Raw genomic sequence first — 21,484 nt, 5'->3', positions numbered from 1 at the left:
ATATTTAGAATATAGTAGCTGCGCTGCTAAAGATATTGAATTTAACAAAATATAAAATTCTAGAATCTAAAAATTTAATAATTTTTAAAACTAGATGCATCTTTAGAAATACTGAACACATGAGGAGTGGTTTTATATAAGCTTTAAGACTTTAATTATTGTTCTTTAGACTTAATAAAAGGGTTTGATGATTAAATATTAGAAGTCTAAATATTATTTAATATTAAAATTTGATATGACACCATATTTAACTGATACATTAACATATTATACAATAAAAGCACTACTAAAAATATATATTAACATACAAAGCTATTCAAATAATAAGATATTTTGGTGCAATAACAATACAATATAAAGTTACAGAGTGGCTAGTTAACTATAAGATTAAATAATATAAATATAAATATGTGACATACAAAAATGACAAGTATGAAAACATCCTAAATTAGCGAAGCACAAGAAAAAAGGTTATTAGGTTAAAGAGCAGATATTGAGTTGCCTTTAAAAAGAGAAGAAAAATATATCTTTTAAAAATCACGAAACCTTTACACATCAATTTATAAATGTATTTAAAGAATTACCGACAGAAAAGGTCCCCAAGAAAGTTGTATAATGGATGTGAAATATTAAGAAGCTTCGCTCCTAAAAATCCGTACGTAGTATTAGATTATCTTTGTAATAATTGCAGTATAATCAAATATACAGGGTGCGCCACATAAAACCGGACTTTTTTTAAACGGTCATAGCGACAAAACTACTTGACCAATCAGGACGTTTGACCCCACTATAAAAAGCTTAGGTTATGAACTTTTAGCCCAAAATAATCTTTGGACGAAGATGAGCTCGTACTCCGAGCTGACCGCGCTTATATTCAACAAGGCAGATTCGAAATGCGCTGGTAATATAATCTGGATTCTCGACTAGGGCCGACTAAATCAGACATCAGCCCATCTGTAGATGAGGTAGAGTTATGCAACTTGCTGGGGATACTGTTAGATACATAAGTAAGACACTAGAAAAGACTAGAGCTCTCTATCTAAAATGGCTTGGCTGTAGTACTCCGGCAAAGTGAAACGTGGCAGATTTGGAGATGTCAAAAACGTCAAAAATCGTGTAAAATCGGGAAAATTTTTCGGTTCTCGACGTTAAAGACCCATATGGAACTTGAAAACTCATTTTAGACTATGGATTGCGCTGACAACCCTAGTTGAATCTTCCTGCCATTTCTAAAACGTCGTTCTAGCTCAACTGTGGTCCAAATAAAGGCCTCCGTGTCAAAGGTTAGCTTGAAAGTTGGGTGAATTTGGATCCTGCGGTTACTCACAATCCTAAGGAAATGTGGCCTCCCAGCAGTCCGATCTTAATTCAATTGACTTTTGGGCCTGGAGCTACTTTTAAGTATGCACCAATAGACGTGCTCATACCATAAAGACATCCCTCATTGCCACTATCAAGGAGAACTTCGCCAGCTTGACCAGGTACATTTTGACCTGGGACTGCCGTCGGTTGAGTAGGCGGGTAGAGGCGGTGATTGATGCTGGCGGCGATTTTATTCAATGATCTAATAGTCATATACCTAGTTTGCTTCCCAGTTTTTAAAATTTAATAAAATCTTTAAAATTGACGATTTTATGTTAATTTGTTTACAATTTAGAAAAAGTCCGGTTTTATGTGGCGCACCCTGTATAATCAGGGATTCACGGAATATACATAAATTTTTCATCATTTATGTAAAATTCTGTGTTTGGTTGCTTGTAAAAAATGTAATTTTATACCATTTGAAAGCCCAATTATGATAAACAATATTATACACTATGTAGATTTAAAACTATAAGCAGAAAAGACCAAGTCAGATTTAATAAAAGTTCCAACAAGTTTTAAGTGATTGTCTTTATCATTTTTCTATCTTTTAATCTTTCTCTCTTTTTTATGACCACTGAACAGTTGCTCTATAATCAATTTTGTTCATTTTTTCAATTATGATTTTTTGCCTCACTACTTATGTATGTTGTCATCCTTGTTTTATTGTAATGCAATACCTACCTACTTTATAATACAACTACATCTATAAAATATACCAAATATTACAACATATACATAGATTCAGGAATGGGACAATAGACGATGAAATAATGTTCCCACTATTCTAATTTGTGAAAAACTGCTATGGTAGATCTTTCTCCTGCCTATAAGGATGATAATTTTGCATTTAACATTCGATTTTATTTTATTTTAACCTTCTTTAACAAAAAAAACTACTTTATACAGCAATGGTAAGATATTTAAATATTAAACCAAAAACAGTTTTCCTTTATTTGCCCATACAGTAGGGTGGGAAATAAATCTACAACACTTTCTTCCCTCCAATTTTTACCATCTACAAAAGATTAATTTTACAAGGGGAAGATTAATTTCTCGTTCATTGTCATGTTCTTATATTCCATGGAATAAATAAATATAAATACGAATATGTACCTTCTTATTCCGTATGGTAACTAGAATATATAAAAAGTATAAAATTACAGTTTCGGTTTTCACCCAATTTTTGGAGAAAAAATCATTCATTTAAAGCCAATAAATACATACACAGATAAAGTAATCATTTCGTTGTTAATTCTATTACAGCATGCTTGTTAAAACTACCTTTCGTTACACGTATCCCTTTTATTTGAAAAGAGTACAATGTATCTATACGTAACTAAAAAATTGAGCATAATACAAAAAAAACGCAAGACCCCAAAAAAATGCACCTACCTGTAATGCGTCCCAATGAGTCAAGCGATGCCTTTCTCTGAGATCCTAAGCCGCCGGGCGACAGTCCGGTCAGACTAGAGGCGGAAGACTTGCGCTGCGGCGCCGGCAGAGGCTTGTAGCCGTGCGGCCGGAAGCGGGCTGATCGAATACCACCGCCTAAAAAATATGATAATATTCACATAATTGAAATTATAAGTTAAAAGTTAAGATGGGCGATTGTTAAATCTTTTTTGCAATAAAAAAAAAATTTAATGTTATTGAATAAAAATAAAACTTTGATAAAGTATGTAAGAAAGTGTTTTATCGGAAATCTATAATTTGGTGGTTATGGCCAATATTCAATATTGATACTCTATGCAAGGAAGGGGTAATATATCTAAAGGGATAAGACAATAACCGATGAATGATGTAAATCCAAAATGATGGTTTACAAAATTACCCCATTTATAGATTACACTGCGTGGTTAAAACGTTTAGACACTCATTTCACTTAACCAACCGATTAAAATTCAATGAAAGTCCCTAAAGTTTTTAATCCAACGAATAAGAAAACGTTATTATAATACAGTACTTTAAGGACTAGTGTAATAAACAGCTGAATGTCCCCTTCTTCACTAGTTTAATATTCTTTAAAAAAAATATACTGTGTCTTGCATAATCATTGGTGGGATGTGACACATTCCTGTTTCTTAAATCCATATAAGAAAATAATAAAATAGGATATTTGTATATTTTTAAAATAAATTTAAAAGTAAGGGGAAGAGAAGGGGTTGTGGTTTGTTTGTTACTTTAGGTTAGCTTAGGTTAGGTTACACAGGGTTACACAGATACAGCCGCACAAGGTTAGGGCACTGCAGGTATAGACCCTACAGAGTTAAAGTCTTCTGCAGAGGTTAGGCACGAGAGATAAAAAAAAATCACCCTACCCTTGTTTCAATTTCTCAAAAAAGATAAGGGTTTAAGTGCGCAATAAGCACTTTGGGGTAAACAAGAATGATTTGTGTACCTTGTGTACTAGTTTGAATATTTGTAGGTTGAGCTGTATTTGTGACAGGTACAATGCTGGCACCAGAACTACCAGCTCCCTTCTTCTGGATTGAACTGGTTCCAAGCCTGCAACAAAATATCATAATGAAACATCAAAAACGTTTCTGAAATATTGCATCTTTATTAATGTTATAATTAATAGGAATGAGTATAAGAATAATAGAATAGATATTTCTCGTATTATAAACAGCTTTCCGCGGATATAAAATGGCCATTATAAGATGTACAATAATAGTCCATGCCTTCGGCATCTCGGAGCTATAAAACTGGTTTAAATCTTATGATTGCACATTTTTATATTCGAAGAAAACTGGATGTAATACGATGCTAGACATAGTGTTTTCGTATGGCTGAAAACTGGTTCTAATCTAACCGGATATTAATCGGTTTCGAGAAAATAATGTCCTTAAAAAAAAACTATTAACCATTATACATAAAACCAAACATAAAATTTCACCTTGGAAGAGAATTAGTATTATGCCTAACGGAGCCAACAAGGCCACCACTACCAGGAGCAGCCGCCGAAGCCGTTGAAACCGTAACTTTAGCGGTCCCAGAGGCGGCCGGCAACACTGGTCTAGGTACGTAATGCGGGCTGTCAACCGCTGCTGGCGGCGGTGAACTGCTGCCACCCATCGGCGGAGAGGCGGGAGGACTAGGTGAGGCGGGAGCGGAGTCTTCTGCGAGGCGGGCGAGCTGGTGCCCGGTTTCAGGTATACTGCTGCGCCGCGAGCCAGTGTATCTAAAAATATTTCATATTAAAAATAATGAAATATACCTAAGCTTAATAATGTTAGGGACAAATAAAAGTGGTAAAGAGAAAACATGTAAAATGTTTTTTTTATGTTAAAACTACCTTTAATATGAAGGGCATCTTTATGTGAAATGTACTTTAAAGGGACTGTGAACGTAAATTTTTCTCATCTTAATATCAAATCTTAACATTATCTCATTCATAATATCTCACAGATAGAGCAAAACGCGCTTTTGTTTGCTTAAAAAACGGCTTTTTCCGACGATTTTTATAAGGTACAGGGAAAGGAAGAAATTTTCCGTATTATATAAAATGTCCATTAAATTGATTTTTTCTCCCATTATAGCTAAAATTAAACTTTTTCACATAGTTCTAGATTTTTCCTAACAGTTAAGCTGACTTTTAACATCATCCTTGCTTTAAACCAATGTATAGTTACTTAGAAATTGATAAAATAAGCAATATTTTTTATTGAAAACCAAATACAATAACAAAGCCAGAAACAGGTTTTTTTATTATTATCCAATTAACTTTAGACAGTTAGGGAGTTGAATCCATTTTTATAGAATCAGAAATATAATCTATGATTATGGTTTGGACCCTATAAAACTGTAATCTACCCTTCCACTTTCCCCTCTCTTGGTGAAGATATCTTCAACGCCGATACGATTTTTGAAATATAAGATTCCACTTTTGTCTCTCTTGTTGAAGATATCTTCACCAAGAGAGGCAAAAGTGGAATCTTAAATTTCAAAAATCGTATCGGCGTTGAAGATATCTTCACCAAGAGAGGCAAAAGTGGAATCTTACATTTCAAAAATCGTATCGGCGTTGAAGATATCTTCACCAAGAAAAGGGAAAGTAGAATCTTACATTTCAAAAATCGTATCGGCGTTGAAGATATCTTCAACAAGAGAGGGGAAAGTGAAAAGGTAGATTACAGTTTTAGAGGGTCCAAACCATAATCATAGATTATATTTCTGCTTCTATAAAAATGAATTCAACTCCCTAACTGTTAGATGGCCCATCTCTCGCCCACCTTTAATTACAAATTTGTAAATAATAAAGACGCAATATTTCTTTATAAACAGTCTGATAAAAGTGTAAACTAATTCTCCAAAGTGGGTTATTTATTGTCCAACACAATAAAAAAAGGATATTATTATCTTAAATAACCTATGAGATTCAACCCTTTGTAGACAGTGAGGTATTTTTTTGTCAATAATACGAATTTAAAATATGCCTAAAAAAAACTAATTGGCAATTTTATAGCATAAAATAAATCCTTAACAGTAAGTAAATTGTTTCAACTATATATGACAAGTTAAATATCCCTACAAACAATATAAGAATCAAAAACGTTCAGATTTTCCCTGTTTTTTCCTTTTCCCTCTCAAAATACCATAAAATCAAGACATTATTCCTGGATATTTTTGTTAATAGGACGTTTTTGGTTGATCAGGGTAGTGAAATATGCTTAGTAAATGTTAAGATTTGATAATCAGATGAGAAATTTTTACGTTCACACTCCCTTTAATGTGAAACGTTTTAATGTAAAGTGTTCCATTATGTGAAATATTTTGAGTCAAATGTATCTTTTTGTCAAATGTAGCTTTAAGTGAAATGAGTTAAGGAGAAAAATCAAATAATACTCGATGTGAAATACGTAAATTATAATTTACGGCAAGTGTAATCTTTACCTTGAGCTTCTAACACTGCTGGAAATACTGGCGCTGTCTGAATCCGAATCCTGGCCTGGATTCCTGCCAGGATTGCTGGAGGTATCTGTGGAGGGTTCAGCAACCATACGGTCCAATCTTCCCCTGCAATAGCATTTAAATTAAAAGGATGGCAGAAAATTTTAGGAAGGAAGGGGACAGAAGCAGTTAAATTATTCTATAATTCTATTTTGGTGGGGTATCTTTTTCTAGAGACGATTTCTTTTTGGAGGGTGAAGGTTAGGGCGGGTTGATTTCCAACTTTTTGGGAATTTCACATTTTTTCACATTGGCAAGGGTTACTGGGCCAATATAAAACCCTGTGAAATTTGAAAGAGGTTTTTTAATCCAAAAACAACGGGCGCGCGGGGGTTATAAAATGTGCCCGCCCCCTTATAAAACCAAAAATTGAAATTTCTTCAAACACAGGCATGTTGCATATCTAAATGACCGCATTGAAATGCTGATTACAGATCTGAAAACCGTTTTGAAAAATATTGATTCAGTCTGAAATGATTTTCAAATAACCTACCAAAATGAACAATTTTGACTAAATTAGCCTTTATAGGTACTTAATGAGCTCTTATTCGAACTAGGAGCAATATTTTTCAAAATGGTTTTCAGATTCATAATCAGCATTACAATGCGGTCATTTTGATATGCAACATGCCTGTGTTTAAAGGAATTTCAATTTTTGGTTTTATAAGGAAGTGGGCACTTTTTATACCTCCCGCGCGCCCGTTTTTTTGGATTAAAAAACCTGTTTCAAGTTTTACAGGGTTTTATATAGACACAGTAACCCTTGCCAATTGGAACAAATGTGAAATTCCAAAAAAGTAGGAAATCAACCCGCCCTAGTAAAGGTACCTTTCTCCAAAATAGTTAAAAATCTTCACTGGACCAATAAGAATTTTCACTTTAAAGGAGAACCATATCAGTCCAGTGGCTAGCGAGAGCTCCAGCTACACATATACAAACAGACATACATCCTGTTTCTTTTAAATAAGGTTAACTATAATTTTAAAAAAAACTCTACTTTTTTCACAATAAAGATTATTTGTCGAAAACTATGAATTTACCTTGGATGCAAAGCTGGAGGTTTGTTCCTTCGGGCGGACTGTACAGGTGACCTTGGGCCGCCGCCAGGATGGTTTCTATCCATACCCTCCACACTAGAGAATATCTCACTCCCACTGCCATACTCTACACTTCGCCTGAACAAATAAGAGTTTTATAGACTATGCCTGCTGACAATAGATGTAATATGATGCTGTTAAACATAATTACCATTTCAGTAGTTACAATATATTGGTACAGTTGGAAAGAATGAAAAACACAAGTTAAAACAAAGTTCATCAAAGAGTCCAAAATTTTTGAGCCAACGAATAAGATAACGCGATCTTAAAACTTTGGGTACCAGTGTAATTTTCAGTCCAATGTCCCCTTATTTACTGAAACGTTAAGAGATAGAGCCATAGTAAATGATATTATGATGGGCTAGTTCACAGGGACTTTAAGGGATAAGACAATAGGCGTTAAATTATTACACATCCCCAATGATGTTAAACAAAATTAACCCTTCTGTAGATAAAAATGATTGCTTTTAAAGTTTAGACATTACTTGTTTGTAATTAACTGTTCAAAATACAATAAAGGTACCAGAGTTTTTGAACCAAAGATTTAGATAACATTATCATTAAACTTTGGGTACCAGTGTAACTTAGAGGCTTATGATCGCTCCCTTCCTGTGCTGCCAGCCGTTTGTCCGTAAGTTGTTAAAAAAAATCGTATTTCTACTTTTATTTCATATACGGAATATTTTTGTAAGAGTGTAGGTTGATAAATGTACTAGGCTTCATTATTGATTTGTTAGACAGGGGCGTTGTCCCAGGTAATATATCTTCTTACAAGCAAAGATTTTCTACACCTAGCTAGCTTTAGTGTGTCCGTCCGTCTGTCTGTTCCAGATTAAATTTGAGCATAATAGATTAAACCGCTAGAACCAAACATTGATTTTTTTAAAGTTAACCCAATGATCTAATATTTGAAACGGCAATTAGAGATGCTTTGAGCATAGTATTTTCTTATATCAAACATCTTAAAATAAAAATTACGTAAATTTATATGATAAGCTTCTCTTTTATGGATATTGTCATCCTTATCAACTATAGCATAATTAATAGTGTAACAACCAAATGCTTAAAAACTCCGGTAGTTAAAATTTGTTGTTGTACCCAAAGTTTTATAATCTTGCTCTTTCAATTGCTGGCTCAATTTCTTTGGGGACTGGTTTAAACAAGAATTGTTCAAGATTTTAAACCTCAATTTAAATTTACAGAATGGGTAATTTTTTTCATCTTTATTGGGGATGTATATAAATTTATCGTCCATTATCTTATCCCTGAAGATACCTAACTTTAATTGAACTAATGAGCAAACTCGCTGTGATACGAATTACATTTGAAACCAAATTTTGTGCAATGTTTTTACAATTCCGACAATACTTAAACTTCAGCAAAAAAAATAATAATATCTACGTTTTTAACGTTATAGGACAGGCATAAACGGTCGTTTATAGAAATACCTAACTGCAAAACATTAAAATAGTAAAATAATACCTAGTAAATAGACTGAAATTGGTATATATAGAAAAAAAATTGGCTAAAAATTAATTTTGGTTTATTTTTGGAAACAACAAGAACAAAATTATCTCTATTTAGAGAGCTATATTTTTGGCGCCCTTGGATATGGGATCCAAAAAGTATATCAAGAAAATATGCTGTGCTAGGGCACTTGAAGAAACATTTTAAGAAATGTTTGTTTTCTGCTTTTCTATTATTGCACATATTATTAAAAGCGCGAAGAGTTCTTAAATAAGGTTCGGGCCGTATGTCCTTAAAGAATAGCTCTTATCGTTAATTTATTTAGGCATGTTAGAATTATGTTTTCGATTTCAAGAATATTCCTGCAGAAGTTAGTTACAATCTGGAAAGCGTAGCAACTCTAATGAAGTACATGCATTGCATATATTCCGTATGTTTTTTTGAAAGCATTTTTATGACAATCATACCATTTACCTAATTTTATAAATTTGGATTCCTAGAACCATAAGTGACAATGTTAAAAGCGAAATATCACTATAATTAAGTCGTAGGATGTAGGTTAGCTATATTAATCATCTTGTACATAAGCAATTTTTGCATAGATTTATACGAAATATGTATTTAATCTCCAAAAAAATAATGTTAAATATTGGGGGCGATGTTACTGTACATTTTTAAATGTTCGTTTATCTGACTTTTTGATAATGAAAAAAGTTATATTTAGCTGCGCAACTTATGAACATGATTGTTCTTATTAAATCTTTATTTCCATATGTACATTATAATGAAATATTAAACCAAATCTTACGCCTTTAGAATGAAGCTGCATATGGGCAGACAAAACAGCTAAAAAAAATTTTATCAAAAGCATTCGACAAACAACCTTTGGAATACAGAACTTTTGTCCCAGCGATCTTAATGTCTATGGAAATGTTTGACACCTTAGCAACAAAACTTAGAACATCCATTGGACAATTAACTCTTTGATGTTTCAGACTTCATTCGGCCAAGGCATTACCCTAACTCTTAATAAGGCATTATACAGAGATCTTAAGAAATAATACAATAGAGTATAAAATGACAAACAAAATTATCCCTAATAAAGATTAAAATTGTTAATTAAAAGTTTGGAACCAACCAATCAAAATTCAATAAAAGTGAACAACGTTTTTTTTGATCCAGCAAATACGATAAACTAAACTAGTTTGAAAACTTTGGGTACAAGTTTAATTATAGTCCAATATCTCCTCTTCAACTGAGCATTATAACTAACTGTGCTAATAAAAAATTGACTATATTGTAAAAACGCAAAATAGTTGGAGATTAATGGCAACACCGCCCAAAATGATCTCATTTTGGAACTTGAAAATGGCTGAATATTTTTTCTTCCCTGGCAATGTCCCTGTGATTGAAATGGGACCCGACAAGCCACCCCCCCCCCCCCCTCTTTTAATGTAATGCTTTTAGTTCGGTTAGGTTAAGTGAGGTTCAGGGTGGCTCTAATGAAAATAAAGAGGGGGTGGGGGGATAATAAGTGGTTCACTAAAATAGTTATCAAGGATTCTATCCTTTTCCTTTTCTCTCTATCTATCTTCCTAAAGTAGCAAGGCTGCTCTTAAATTTTTTGTTTGTATTTGTGTGGGGGAAGGGGGTGGGGTGAGGGGGATTGATTATTTTATTGTCAAGTCGTCCTATATTAGAGAGGGGGCATTGAATGATTATCAAGGTCTCATAAACACGATCTCATATTCGTTGGACAAGGTATTTTTATTATATCTTGATTGAATTTTGAAAACCGTCAATGTCCAAACTTTTCTACCAGGGGTAATTTTATTTTTCATAATTAGGGAAGGTTGTCCAATCATCGTTTACATCATCAATCATTTTATTTTGAGGTTTGCTAAAATCTTTGGATAAATTAATACTTGTTTTTTCTTTCCTTTTTTGAATGTAGATGTAATTGAGATTTTTAGCATAGATAATAGAAAAGTAGAATTTCTTAGATTAATATCGTAGGAGCTTCCCCAAATAGCAAAACTATTGCAATATTTCACTACGGGGTTATTCAGCATAATATTCATATTAACCTAACCTAACATAGAAAAAAAACAGAAAGTTGGACCATAAATTACACTAATACCCAAAGTTTTATAACAACATTTAATTGGCTAAAAAAACTCTGGGGACTTTTCTTGGTTTTTTTCAAACTAGAAGTGTACAAAGGATAATTTTGTTTATCACCAGTGGGGATGTATATACTTAGAAGTTACATGGATACTTAAAAAAATTATTCTTATTTTGCCATTCTATGTAATTAAATTCTATTGTATGCATATTTACATCTTTTGGCGGCTTTATTTCATTTTTAAAATTAATTAGGAACATTTAAATTCTTTACAAAATTAAAATATACTTTATCCTCCCTTTTTTATTATTACTTTCTTTTTTTCATTCTTTTTATTTCCTTAATAAATAAAAATACATCAAATACTTATTTTAGTTTAATTTTTAAACGTGAAGCTTTTCTATAATTAGGGTCGGTCCGTCAGTCCGTACGTCCGTCCGTTACAGTTAGCTCTTTTCGTTTATTTAAAGTTAGAATTGTCCTATCGATTTTAAACTTTGCATGGTGATCCTGTAGTATTTAGGTAAGATTTAGAAAGCATAGCAACTCTATAATCATCACCAAAATATCCGTACGTCCATTTTAAACATGTTGATTTTTTACTTTTTTTAACAACAAATTTTTATGTGATCTAATCATGATTTTTGGTATATTGATTCCTGGGACAACAAAGTATAATGTTATAAGCAAAGCAACTCTATAGTCAAGTCCTAAATATGTAAGTATGTCCATAAACATTATTCTGAATCAAGCAGTTTTTCAACAAATTTACTTACAATTTTGCTTCGACTCTTACACATTTATATTATGATTATTCAGTTCTGACACTATACAAGTGTTAATGTCCGTTTGTCCTACCGTTTCAGTGCTTCACTTTTATGGATGTTGTCATCCTTGTTAATAATATAAAGTAATAAGGTTTTTGTCTGTAGCTTAAGATTTGATAACTGATGAATCAATAGGAAAGCTTCACATAAGTCCTAGGATGGTTTTAGGCTATTTTATTTTGAATTTAGATCTTAGGATGGTCTAAGGCTTTTTTTCTGTGCTTCTCTGCCATTTTGAATACAAAGACCCTAGAAGCCAGGGGCGTATACGCTAGTAGTGTATTAAAAGTCAAAACATAAACTTTTCAGCGATTGCTACTCGATCAATACAGATATTAATGTGAACTTTTTAGCAGTCATTATCAACAAATCACTGATTTTAATATTTTTCTACCATGACTGAAAGACAGACGTACAGAATTTTCGCTAGTTATAACGTAGCTTCCCTGCTATTAAGATATATTTTAATGTATATAATAATAAAATTTCTCGTATTCATTCGAATCCGATGGATAGGAACCGGTTCTCATCCATACGAAAAAACTATGTCTAGCATCGTATTATATCCAGCTTTCTACGAACATAAAAATGTACAATCATAAGATTAAAACCAGTTTTTTTAGCCGGTGCCTCCGGCACCCCGGGGCTAAAAAAACTAGTTTTAATATTATAATTGTACATTCTATATCCGCGGAAAGCCGTTTATAATACGATACGAGAAATAACTATTCTTATTTCTCTATAAAAAGATATGCTTTATTAGTACATAAAATTGTATGAGGTACAAGTTGAATCAGAAATACGGGGATAGTACAATGGCGATCAATCCCGCGAATTTTCTAAAAATCCTCAAGCAAAGAAATTATTTTTAAATGAATTAAAATTAAAGGGAAGGGGGGGGGAGTTTTTCCAGTGTTTCTTTTTTTACTTTAGGTCAAGTTAGATTAGGTTATATTGGTTACAGGAAAATCCAAAAGGGGTTAACGCTCCCCCGCAGTGGTTAGACATAAAGAGTAAAACTACCCTCCCCACCCCTATTTTCAATTATTTTAAAACATTATTAATCTCTCCCAAATAATCTCTTTAATAATCATAAACTAAGAAAAACAAAATTAATGGATGAATTTCTTGTATATTTTCCTATACCCTTTATCTCTGATAAAATATATAGATACTTTTACTGTTTCATTTCGACTAAAATTACTGGGCATAAAACTAATAGACCCTTTCTATAATTCCTAAACACATATAAAATTAAGTTTGCAGTACAATATTAGTACAGTTGAGCTAAAACCTTCTGTATAAGTGAATATTTTAAAAACTATAAGGATTTTATATCATAAAGCTTGCTATATGAATAGCCCATTTAGAAGAAAATTAAAATATTCTTAATAGAGGAAAAAATACGAAATATATCCGAGAAAAATAGTTTGCTTACAATATTTCCGCCTGTCAAATAAAAGTTCTTTTCTTTGTTCAGTATTTTATTGTCATAAAGATTATTATTTTAGCTACTGGAAAAATGGAGGGTAATTTTATTTTCTTGGGTGTAAAATCATTCTTTTAAAATATAAATTTTCCTTAATTTGCTGTAATTTGTTTTAAAAAACTAAATAAACAAATAATTAATTTTTCCTATTTTTTGACGTATTATTATTTTATCGAAATGAATTATTGAAAGAAATCCTGTTTCTAACTCAATAACAATTATTGTTTTAACTCAGGGAGGGAGGGGACATTGGGCTATTAATTACACTAGTCCCCAAAGTTTTATATTAACGTTTTTTCAGTATTTGGCTTAACAACTTTGGGGATTTTTTATTGAATTTTGATTGGTTGGTTCATTAAGTTCAGTGTCGAAACGTTTCAAAAACTAACTGTTATCTACACAGGAGTAATTTTGTGTATCATCATTGGAGATGTAATAAAATTTATCAGCCATTGTCTTATCTCTTTAGGTCCCTGGTTTTAACTACTTTAGTACCTATATAAGAATTTTTAAAAGAAGGAATAAAAAATAATTATTTTTAAAGTTATGTAAAAGTATGTAAAAAGCCGTTAAATATTGAAATACAAAGTATATTTGAAGCTAAAGTTATTCTTAGCATATAAGTTGATCTTCTAATGAAAAAATATTCATTAATGTTTATTTCTTAAATTTAGAGTTGCCTCTTACCTAATATATTGTGTAATAGTTCAATTAGTTTAGTAATAAAACCTTTGTTTGCTATCAAATCATCTAGACTTAAAATTATTACCACAGCACAAACTGCCAGCCCCTTCCCATTTCCTTTACTCTCATCAAAAAGAACACAATTATGGTTTATTTGCGATTATATTTGTAACAGTCTGCGGAAATGAACACACACCAAAAATAATATTTTAGCCAACGTGTTAAATATTCATTTATTCATTGAGTATGTACTTTATGAATTTTTACACCATTTTTAAACATTATGGAGTTAGTCTTAAAATCATTATTTTGAAGCTTTCCCAATCTCCATCCCCCCCCCCACTCTTATTTTGAAACAAAAGGGGAGTAGAATTTCGTTAGTTTGTTATTTACTTTATATTAGGTTAGGTTAGGTTATATTGATTAATGGATAGCCCCACAGGGTTGAGGCAACGCAGTATTATATATTTAAAATTTGATCAGGGCAGCCTATTTGGCTTAATAAGGATGAAAAGTAAACCGTCAACGATACAGAACCTCTCCCCCACCAATAACTAAAACATTCATCCTTTTCTCCATTTCAAATATATCCATTAGATCTTTTCATGAAAATACCCTTTTTCGAATTTCAATCTTCTGCTAACCCAAAAAGTTACTTTAGGGGCCTAGAAATATATGTACAAAATTTCAGCTCTCTATCTCTACTGGCGACCTAGCGCCAGGCATAAAAAATATCAACAGATAACGGTAGCACGGCGGTTTTAACAATATCTCAGTAATGTGCAGGTTTTCAGCTCTTCTGCATATTTCAATTGTAAAATTAAGCTTATCTTACATGCCTACATGACATATTAAATTTTTTTTTTAAATCAGCTGTTGTTTCCAGCTGACCGCAGCCAGTGGCGGCAGTCCATGTAAGCTTCAAATCAATTAAATTTTTTGATAAATATATATTAATTCTTGAGTAATAATAAACTTCCGTGAATAGTAAGGCCATGACCGTTTGGCCACTCCTTGACCAATTTTTAACTGATTTTTTATTTCCTGCCTGTAGTTTTGCCGTTTTTAAGCTGCCAGTAGCGGAATTCTAAAACAGCTCTAGACCAGCCAATTTTTGTATGTAGTCTTTATTGTGATCATAAACAGATAAAAGTAGCGCCGCCAACCGCCATTTTACCGCCGAAATTGGCGGTTTCCATAATTTGTCGTTTTTGGCGATGGTCAGAAAAAGCATTTTTTTTGTTATGAAAAATAATTGCTCGTCATAAAATTTGGTTTTCCTAGCTTTAAAATTGGCCGCTCTACAGCTTTTTTAATATTTAGCGGCTGGCTGCTAAAAAGCGGATAAGGAGCAGTCTGACCGCTATGACTAGAAAAAGTAATTTTCTCTAAAAATACACATGAACCAACAGAAAAAAGTTTTACGTCTCTATCTGTAACAGGAGCCGAGATAGAGGGGGGTCTGTTGTGGGGTTATGTAGGGATACAGAAGTTTAACTGCCTGTTTTTGCCGGTTTGGGTGCTGGAAGCGCCAATTTTTTTTTTAACTGAGAATAATATCTTAATAAGTTGTAACTATAAACAGATAAAAATATTATTTAGCGCCGCCAACCGCCGTTTTACCGCCAAAATTGGCGGTTTCCGTTATTTGTCATTTTTCGGCGATGGTCAGAAAAGGTATTTTTTTATTATAAAAAATAATAGTTTGTCATAAAATTTGGTTTTCTTAGCTTTAAGATTGGCCGCTCTACAGCTGTTTTAATATTTAGCGACTGGCCTTTAAAAAGAGGATAAGGAGCGGTCTGACCACTATGACTAGAAAAAGCAATTCTCTAAAAATACACATGAACAACCAGAAAAAAGTTTTACATCTCTATCTGTAACAGGAGCCGAGATAGAGGGGGGGTCTGTCAGGGGGTTAAGTAGGGGTTCAGAAGTTTAACTGCCTGTTTTTGCCGGTTTTGGTGCTCGAAGCGCCAATTTTTTTTTAACTGAGAATAATATCTTAATAAGTTGTAACTATATACAGTGAAAAAAGGGACAAAAAAAGATATTTTTTAGGCCTTTTCAAAAGGCAGTTTTGAAATCCCGTTATTTCAAAAAAAAAATTAAAATGCTTAGAGAATGGCTTGGAAGGTGAATTTAGGTGTTCTGCATATTTCAACTTAAACACATAAGGCCTAAGATATGATATCCCAAAAATCTTTTGTCAAAGTCTACTCTACACCTAGCGCTGGCGATTTCATTTTTCACAGGTATAAAATGCATGATTTTAGAAAACTGACTGGCGCTAGGTCTAGAGTAGACTTTGACAAAAGATTTTTTGGATATAATATCTTTGGCCTTATGTGTTTAAATTGAAATATGCAGAAGAGCTGAAAACCTGCACATTACTGAGATATTGTTAAAACCGCCGTGCTACCGTTATCTGTTGATATTTTACATGCCTGGCGCTAGGTCGCCAGTAGAGATAGAGAGCTGAAATTTTGTACATATATTTCTAGGCCCCTAAAGTAACTTTTTGGGTTAGCAGAAGATTGAAATTCGAAAAAGGGTATTTTCATGAAAAGATCTAATATCCATTGTGCATGTATTGTTTTTTTTTTACTGGTGATTTAGCACTTTCTTGTATGTCTGCCATTAAACACAAGAAAAGGGGTAAATAATGGCAGAGACAATGGCAGATAAATTGAAATACATCCCAATCATGATGAACAGAAGGGCTACTTTTATAGATTTTATTATTGGTTGAAACGATTGAATACCGCTAGTTAGGAACCTACAAATTCAAAGGGGTAGTTTCACGAAATGCATTTGAACTTAATTTAGTGAACCGCATATTTTTTGCTAGTTAATGGGTTAAACTATATTTATATTGCATATATTTGAAAGAATTTCAATTTTCTACCACGTAGTTTTGAAAATATCAAGACTTGAAAATCGTCTTTTTGTGATATATGCAATTTAAAAAGACATTTTCAAGTCTTGATATTATAAAAACTACGTGGTAGAAAATTGAAATTCTTTCAAATATATGCCATATAAATGTAGTTTAACCAATTAACCAGGAAAAAATATGCGGTTCACTAAATTAAGTTCAAATGCATTTCGTGAAACTACCCCTTTAATAAAAAAATGTTTAAGCTAAGATAACGTGGTTATAAAACTTTGGGCATCAGTTTAATTTACAGTACAATGACCCCTCCCTTTGAATAGATATCCTATTAACATTAATTTAGAATACTAATTTTTATTAATTGCTATTCCTTTATTAGGTTAATAGCTAATGATGTGAATGAGTCCATAAGAATAATTATTTTTTTACAGAATGCTTACTTGGTTATTTTTAAAAGCGAAGCTTTTCTATAATTAGGGTCGGTCCGTCCGTAACGGTTAGCCCTTTTCGTTAATTTAGGCATGTTAGAATTGTCCTATCGATTTCAAACTTTGCATGATGATTCCTGTAGCAGTTAGGTACGAGTTAGAAAGCAAAGCAACTCTACAATCGTTACCAGAAAATCCGTACGTCCATTCTAAACATGTTGATTTTTAACTTTTTTAACAACAAATTTTTATGTGATAAAATTATCCAATTGGTCTGAATTTTGAAACAGTGATTCCTAGGACAACAAAGTACATTGTTATAAGTACAGCATCTCTATAATCAAGTCTAAAAAATGTAAATATGTCCCTTAACAATACCCTGTATTTAAGCAGTTTTTCAACAGCTTTACTTACAATTTTGTTTAGCTCGACTTTTATACATTTATATTCTGATTATTTAGTTCTGACAATCTACAAGTGTTAATGTTAGTTTGTTCAACCGTTTCAGTGCTTCGCTTTTATGGATGTTGTCATCCTTGTTTTTATCAAAAACTATGAATACCTTGCTAATAAGATTTCTAATGAATACCATCTTCATTAATAGCGAAGCTACTCTACAACTAGTAATGTCCGTCTATCCATTAGAAAACGTGAATTTCTCAGCTGCTATTAAGGATAGACATATAGAGCATCTAATACATAATTTATTTGTTACACTGATCTACCAGTCATGCATATAAATTTTGTGATTTCAATTTTTATATATTTATTGTTTATAAACATCAGCTTTTTCTTGATCTATTTTCTCAACCAAGGTTTTTGTGCTTCGCCACTTATGGATGGCATCCTTTTATAGTTAGTTTATCTGAAAGTAATATTGTACTTCATATCAATGCTTTAATGAATACTAACAATACTAAAATGAACACAAATTTTTAAATTGATTTATACCTAATTTTTCTTTAACCATAGCTAAGTAAAAATTTTAACTTTTGATATATTTACCAACTGCTTCGCCCTTAGAGGCATCTAGGGGCACTGGAAGAGAGGAGGCCCCCCCCCCCCAACCAAATTTTTAATTTTTTTCTAAATTTTTTGGGGGGATAATTTTTTTCTAGGGGCGATAATTCTTGGGAAGGTGGTGGTACCCTCCACAAAAATAGTTATAAATCTTCCCGGGACCTGTGAGAAGCTACCCTGTTAAGGAGAACCCGATCGGTTCAGCGGTTAGCGAGATCCTTCGGTACAAACAAAGAGACAGACAGACATCGTTATACTTTCATTATAGATAGTTATAGAGAATCTTTGCAATAAATAATTAACTTTAAGACAACGATCTTGGGGGAAAAAACAATGGACGATATATTGATATATATCCCCAATAATAATATACAAGATATAGATTTAAAAAATTATAGGTTTGGAACGAACTAATCAAAGGTACAAACAGATTTTTAGCCAACAAATAGGCGATAACGTAGTATAAAACTTTGGGTACAAGTGTAATTTACCAGGAATAAGGTATAACCAACAAGCGAAAAAAATCGAAAATTATATTTAGGGGGCAAATGGAGAGGTCACATATTTTACGATGTGTTGCCACCAAACGACAGCTGAAAAACACGTATCAGTTTCGTGATTTTAACCCGAATTAATTTCGTTATTGGTATAAGCTGGTAATTTACAGTCTAATGCCCCCTCCCCCCTCCCTGTCTATAAGGGAATCTAATATTGAGATAGAAATAAGTTTATCTTCAGGTGAAATATCCTCTATTCATGAATGTAATCAGACTTCCTACCATACATAATATAAATGTTTTACATAGATATAGCATAACTAGGACAATCAATTTTAAAAGTAGCGCACCAATAACAATAATTCAGAAAAAAAGACATTTAAAAAATATTTAGAACATCTTGTAATAAATTCAGTAAGTAGTAATGTGATAGTTTATAATATAAGGACATTGGACTGTAATTTGGTACCCAAAGTTTTATAATCAAACTATCTGAATCGTTAGCTTAAGACTTTGGGTTCTTTTAACAAAGGTTGAAGTAGTTTTAGTTAAAAATAGCAGTGTCCTAACTTATTTCCCATTACTAATAGTATATAAAAGGAGAAATTTCGTTTAACATCTCTTAAGGTACCTTGTTTTTGCCTATCTGTTAAATGACGTGTTCATTGGCGTATACGTGCGTTAAGAAAGATGTACTTTGTACACTACTATGGACGCTGTAGCCCTTTTCATAAACCAAAAGAACGTACGGACAATGGTCAAGCCTATTACCATTGTCCGTACGTTCTTTTGGTTTATGAAAACCAACCCCTCTGAGATCCAACTTCCTAGGCACTACAGAACCATCCTCTCCCAATTAAGATCCAATTATTGTCCTAAGCTCCAAAGTTACCTGCATTCCATTAACGCTTCTCTTTCACCCAACTGCCCATCCTGCCCCAACAATCCTACCCCTGAAACAGTCCAACACCTCTTTTCCTGCCCTAATAACCCCACCAACCTAAATCCCATTAACCTCTGGCAAAATCCCACCCTCGTAGCTGCCTTCCTATCATCACACCCCAGTTTCACCAGCCTCCCTCCTCTTCAACGCCCCCCTCCAGAGCCCCCTCCATAAGCCTCCCCTCCCCCACCTACTGATGACAACCTGGACACGAATATGGACTATAAGCAGCCAATACAACAACAACGTACGGACAATATACACTTGTGATGATAGAGTGGGAGCGCTACTAACAAATGACTATTTATCTGTCAGTAACAAAAGGATACAATCTGATAATATTTCCTATCAAGAAGAGGTGTGCATAGCATTGAACAACAACAAAAAATAGCCATGGTCACACATTAAAAATATTTATAACGGGGTTTTATTTTTAATTTGTTACTTTATTTATGTCTAATTAATAATATCCAAGCAAAAGAAATCGCCCCAAAAAAGCCTTAAACCTGTAAAGTGCAAGGACGTTCATATTTTGCTAATTTGTGCTATTATCTGTATTGTATAAACATAAACATTGGTCTACCATAAGAAGATAATATTACATTATAGTATATCTTCAATATACTTTTTCTTTATATTTAGTCACAGATTTTTACTTTTTCATTATATTCAGATAAAAACTTATGTGTAGTACAAGAAATAGGTATATAAATCTCTAAAAATTATATGCTATGGTCCAAGAGTTCCAACTTTAAATCCTTTATATGTTAAAAGTATATAAATTTCAAAGTTAAAATGTATAGAAGCAAAGTTGTTCAGAAAAATAAATGAATGCTTTTGACAAGAACAATTATGTTCAAAAGTAGCACAATAACAACAAACCTATCCTCACTACTGAACCGATATGGTTCTCCTTTACAGTGAAGCTTCTTATAGGTCCAGAGAAGGTCTTTATCTATTTTGAGGAGGGTATCTCTAACCTCAACCCCCACAAAGAGTGCCCCTAGAGGCTTTTAGGGGGGGCGTAGCCGCTAGTATAATTAAGAAAGAAAAAGAATGTGCTAGTTGTAAGGGCGTCTATATACATAAAAGCATTTGTTTTATACAAGAGTAGGAAAGGCAGACGGACGAACAGAACCAAACTATAGAGTATATAGCTTCGCTACAAAAAAGTTATTCCATAAAAAAAAGATACAAGTTTACTCATGAAGATAAGATAGGGTAGATGATATATAACTTGATGTGCAATCAATTCTGTACATATAACAAATTAGCAACTCTCACAAGTCAGGGATCTTACGGGAAAAGATAAAGAACGATAAATCGACATTGATCCCGAATGATGCTAAACATGATTGGCCCTTTTGTAGAACATAATTATTGGTTGTAACGCTTGGACACTGCTAGTTTTAAACTTACCAATCAAAATTCAATAAAAAGTAACCAAAGTTTTTGACCTGTGATCATAAAATAATGGGTACCAGTGTAATAAGTAGCCCATAATCCCCTCTCTCCCTTTGAGAACTAAATTTTATTATAACAGCACAAACTGTTTATTACCCTAGCTTATCTCATATCACTAAACATTGAATAACCCCCTCTTATTTAATTTGCATTTATGTATTTTTAGCAAATGTAAATTCTTATGCGAATGTGCTAATATACGGAAGCTGATGCACACCAACATTTTTCAAAA

General features: G+C 32.7%; 1 protein-coding gene across 3 annotated transcripts in view; it reads right to left on the bottom strand.

Annotated features, from left to right (window-relative positions):
• LOC145304022 (uncharacterized) overlaps positions 1–21,484 on the bottom strand; it is a 528,912-nt gene that overhangs the window by 30,477 nt on the left and 476,951 nt on the right. For all 3 annotated transcript variants that reach the window (XM_080145773.1, XM_080145774.1, XM_080145775.1), the window contains 5 exons: positions 7,356–7,490; positions 6,259–6,381; positions 4,262–4,546; positions 3,764–3,870; positions 2,758–2,913 (listed from right to left, as the gene is read on the bottom strand). In XM_080145773.1, coding sequence (XP_080001899.1) covers positions 2,758–2,913; positions 3,764–3,870; positions 4,262–4,546; positions 6,259–6,381; positions 7,356–7,490 — 806 coding nt within the window. The remainder of the gene's footprint in view (positions 1–2,757; positions 2,914–3,763; positions 3,871–4,261; positions 4,547–6,258; positions 6,382–7,355; positions 7,491–21,484) is intronic.

The sequence above is a fragment of the Acartia tonsa genome, chromosome 13, assembly GCF_053477335.1.
Source record: "Acartia tonsa isolate MP-2025a chromosome 13, ASM5347733v1, whole genome shotgun sequence".
NCBI lineage: Eukaryota > Metazoa > Arthropoda > Copepoda > Calanoida > Acartiidae > Acartia > Acartia tonsa.
This window is presented reverse-complemented; position numbering and strand designations above follow the sequence as displayed.